Source organism: Nicotiana sylvestris, chromosome 3, assembly GCF_000393655.2.
Source record: "Nicotiana sylvestris chromosome 3, ASM39365v2, whole genome shotgun sequence".
Taxonomy (NCBI): Eukaryota; Viridiplantae; Streptophyta; class Magnoliopsida; order Solanales; family Solanaceae; genus Nicotiana; species Nicotiana sylvestris.
In genome coordinates this window covers 172,574,566-172,579,001 of record NC_091059.1, presented here as the reverse complement: position 1 = coordinate 172,579,001, position 4,436 = coordinate 172,574,566, and the positions used below count along the sequence as shown (strand labels likewise).

The 4,436-nt window shown below is 40.1% G+C and overlaps 1 protein-coding gene across 1 annotated transcript; it reads left to right on the top strand.

Annotated features, from left to right (window-relative positions):
* LOC104244157 (plant intracellular Ras-group-related LRR protein 1-like) lies at positions 1 to 3,854 on the top strand. The gene is made up of 3 exons (XM_009799505.2): positions 1 to 952; positions 2,654 to 2,820; positions 2,928 to 3,854. The coding sequence occupies exons 1-3, from the start codon at positions 191 to 193 to the stop codon at positions 3,574 to 3,576; spliced, it is 1,578 nt and encodes a 525-aa protein (XP_009797807.1). The 5' UTR covers positions 1 to 190; the 3' UTR covers positions 3,577 to 3,854.
* The last annotated feature ends 582 nt before the right edge of the window (positions 3,855 to 4,436 follow it).

Below are 4,436 nucleotides of genomic sequence, written 5' to 3'. Positions count from 1 at the left end.
GAGATGCGATCTCTTTTTATATTTTATCTTTATCTTTTAGATGCGATCGAACCGTAGAAAACGGTTATCAGGATTAGTTCGTCAGCCGGCCTGGCCTCAATTTTCTCTTTCAACTCAAAAACCTCAAAGCTCCCTTCCCAATTTCACTACATAAATCTCTGATCTCAATTCCCGAGTAGTAGCAGTAGCCATGGATCCAAACCCTACCAAATTTCCGATTCTCTCCTACGTCATGTCCAAGCTTCCCAGTATTGGCCCTAAACGCACTGCCGCCGATGAATTCGATATCGAACAGCCCCAACCCCTCCCTCAACCTCCCAAAGAACCGCACTTCGACATCACCGAGCGTATGCCTCATCTCACTGACCCTAAGGTCATCGCCGCAATGAATTCAGCCGTTGCTGACGTGTCACAGACCCGATCAATGCTCAAAACCCTAGGCGAGCGGCCTGATCACGAGCTTGTTGATACTGCGAAGATGAAGCTAGCCGAGATCGAAGCAAACTTGTCCAAGCGTCTCACGGAGGTTGTCCTTTCGCCACGTCCGCCGGAGATGGAGAGCGAGCATTGGAGATCGGACTTGGCGGTTAAAGAGGACGAGTGTCGAAAGGCTGCGGAAAAGGAGAAAGAGGAGTACAAGGCGTTGATAGCCTTGGATGAGTTGCACGAGGCGTATGAGAAGATGTTGAAGGACGCGGAGCGAAGGTTGGAGAAGATCTATGAGACTGCCGTTGCTGGTGGTGATGTTGAAGCAATTGAACAGGCGTTTGGTGAGAAGAGTTCTGAGTTCGAAGAGGAAGTGAATGAGGAAGTTATTGCTATTTTGCAGGAGTCGTCAGGGAAGAGTGTAGAAAGGGTTGATTTATCCGGCAGGCAGCTGAGGATGCTGCCTGAAGCTTTTGGGAAGATTCGCTCCTTAATCGTGCTTAATTTGTCCAATAACCAACTCGCGGTATACCCTAGTTCCAAAATCCCTACGTTACATTTCATACTGCTTGTTCTCGACTTCATTTCTTGGGTTTTAACTTGTGGTCTGTATTAAAATGTCAACTACATAATGCCTTGTTGCATTTCGTGGTAAGCTATAATATATACTGTATATCAAACTCCTAGCCACACTTTTAACCGGATGTGTCTATAGCTAGATGGCTGAAATATGGTAAGGTGAGAGCAGCAGCAATCATGCTCGACTTTTCTGTCTCTTTTTGGTTTTTTTTAATGCTATACTGTATTGTTATGTATCTGAAAGTGGGCCAAAGAGCTAGATAAAATGAAATTCTGGATTTGAGTACCATGAACGTCATTTCAATTTCTAGGGCAGGTGGGTTTAGAGGGTCTCTATATCAATTTCTGCACCTTTTCCGCACTTTATTAGTAACTCTGTTACCTGGTTTACTGCTTTTTACTTTTGTAAGCTGATCATCCTGTGGCTTTTGAGACACTTTTTCTTTTGAATAATAAGAGTCCATCTTAAAGAGAATGACACTATTACTACTTGGGAGTCAAACAATTTCTGCTTTGAGTAGGATAATTTTACAAATTTTCAATACTTTTGTATATAAAAAAATCATAAGTATATTAGTTTCGTATAGCTTCTAAGTATGCGAGGTTTATTTTAAAAAAATTTAAAACTTAATCACACAGAAATCAAGTGGACTGACCTGGCACTTTGAACCCGGCCATTCTTCTTATTTAGGAAGGAGGAAGTAGTAATTTTGTATCTTCACTACGAAGAGATCAAATAATAGAACCAGTGGGCATGATTAAAGGGGATTAGGTTTCTTTGAACTGGTGAAGGTGCAAGAAGCTTGAGAACCTCACATCTGATTATGGTAAACTTGAATTGAGCACCCAGTTACTCTTCTTGTCCCTTCTCGGAGAACATTACTCATCACACCATTATCATTCCTGGGTCCACTGCGCTTCTTGAAGAATAACTAAAGGATAATATTATTCTGCACTCTCGTCTCCCTAATAGTTGTCTTTTAGTATCCAAGTCTCCCAAAAAAGGTAATGTTGTACTCCCTCCACTCCATTGAATCGGCAGAAAATTCCATTTTTTGTTACCTTAATTAAGAAGTTCATAGCAGTTTAGAGCTCTATAATTATTGCTTGTCAATTCATCATAGTATAGGTGCTCAATCAATCAATTACTCCATCTGTTACTAGTAGGAGTCATATGGATCCTCATAGGTGATACTTTCTCTTGTATACTTGAAGCAATACTGTTGACTACCTTAAAAGCCAAATGTGGAACGATGTCCATTGTGATGTGTCACAACAAATCTATTCTATTTAGAGAACCAGTGGATACTTGATCTTTGAAGCTAGTTCCGTTGCTATATATGGTACCATACAGTTCCCTGTTCAGTGGATACAGATGCCATGTTGTTAGACTTTGCTTCTGCTTAACAATATGGATAACGTGCCGTTGCTTTTCTGAAACTGCCAATTAAGTGCATCATTTCCCTCCTGGTATCTTCTTCATGCTTCTTGCATCTGCCAATTGCATAATATTTATGCCACTGTAACATATATTAATAAAATGCATATGCATTGTTGTTTGTGATGATTGAATTAGAACAAAAGCACGTTGTTGTTTGGAATGTCAAATTTTTGCAATTGTTTGCTTCTAAAATTCTGGGGAAAACAGGTTATTCCTGATTCAATTGCGAGCTTGGAAAACCTTGAGGAGCTTCATCTCTCTTCTAATCTCTTGGAATCGCTGCCAGACTCCATTGGTCTGTTGTTTAGTTTGAAGATCTTAGATGTCTCCGGAAATAAGCTTATCACTTTGCCGGATGGCATTTGTCATTGCAGGTAATAGTGGTTCAGAAATGATCTTATTTATTCCTTCATCCATCCTGAAGACACTAATTTAGACTTGTCAGTTCTCTCAGACTACTCTTTATTTTGGCTGGTGGCAGGTCATTAGTGGAGTTGGATGCAAGCGTAAACAAGCTTTCTTATTTGCCAACAAATATTGGGTTTGAACTGGTAAATCTAAAAAAGCTTTCACTTTCTCTTAACAAGCTCCGTTCCTTACCGACTTCCATTGGTGAGATGAAGTCCTTGCGCCTTTTAGATGTGCACTTCAATGAACTACATGGGCTTCCACGTTCTTTTGGGAACTTGACAAATCTTGAGATCCTCAACCTGAGTAATAATTTCAGTGACCTAACTGAGCTTCCTGACACAATTGGTGATTTGATAAATCTAAAGGAACTTGATCTGAGCAACAACCAGATCCATGAACTGCCTGATACATTTGGTCGGCTTGACAACCTGACTGTGCTTAAGTTGGACGAGAACCCTCTTGTGATACCTCCAAAGGAAGTTATAGTTGAAGGGGTCGAAGCCATAAAGGCTTATATGATTAAACGACGGCTAGACATATTGATGGCAGAAGAGCCACAAATTATGCTTGAAGAGATGGGACAGACACCGACTGGCTTATTAACTCGAAGTACCTCCTGGTTGAGTGGTGCTGTTTCAAATGTTGTTGGGACTGTTGCAGGGTATTTGGGTGGTGGAGGGAAGTCAGATGCAGACCATTATCTCAACCAGCAGTTATGACTTATGGTGCGAATGAGGTCTTCCTTTAAGCTTTTTCACTTGTCTCTGTTGTTTACCTTTTAAACTTTTCATGCTTTTCCAACGAAGTCTGAAGGAATATGGCTTATATCGGGCCACCTGCACCTTTCTGCTTCCTCAGCATGTCTTTTCCAGTTTGATGTGTGAAGAGAAGTGAAGGATGCTGGTGTTTTGCCGTCTGCTTCCCGAAGATGATTAGAAATTGTGACTTGTCAGAGAGAATGTTGATATACAATAATACAAACAAGTTTGTTTTGCTCTCTAGACTCTCAAAATGCCTCTGTTTAACATCATGAACTATGGGGGCATTTGCATCTATACCCGCTTTTTGTGTCACATTTTAACTTGTGTCCGCTTTGCAAAAAAAATTGCAAACGTACCCGCTTTTTCGCATAACTTCAGCATACAGGGCTGAAGTAGCAAAGACAATCACGCAAAACTTAAGCATTCTAGTAGTGAGCCTGAAGTTCAGCTCTAGAGCTGAAGTTTTTGTGTTCTAACTGGGAAACTTCAGCTCTAGAGCTGAAGTTTTTTTTACCACCTATTAATATTACATACTAGAGCTGAAATTTCCAGTTACAACACAAAAATTTCACCTCTAGAGCTGAAGTTTTTGTCTTTGTAACATGGAAACTTCAGTTATAGAGTGAAAATGTGTGATCCGAAATAGGTATACATCAAATCATATTAACATAAAGTAATAAATTGAGGTAGAAACTATATACTAATGAATTAATCATAATTAAGTGCTATAAATTTTACGTAAAAGACATTTCGTGTAAGTATTGTTTTGATACATACACCAGCTACACGGGGCAAGTGGTCGTTGTAAAATCTCAAAG

Excerpts from the sequence above, each read along its gene's own strand:
- LOC104244157 (XM_009799505.2), top strand. The coding sequence starts at position 191 with ATGGATCCAAACCCTACCAAATTTCCGATTCTCTCCTACGTCATGTCC. Across the intron at positions 953-2,653 it reads TGTCCAATAACCAACTCGCG|GTTATTCCTGATTCAATTGC; the intron begins GTATACCCTAGT and ends TGGGGAAAACAG. Across the intron at positions 2,821-2,927 it reads GATGGCATTTGTCATTGCAG|GTCATTAGTGGAGTTGGATG; the intron begins GTAATAGTGGTT and ends GGCTGGTGGCAG.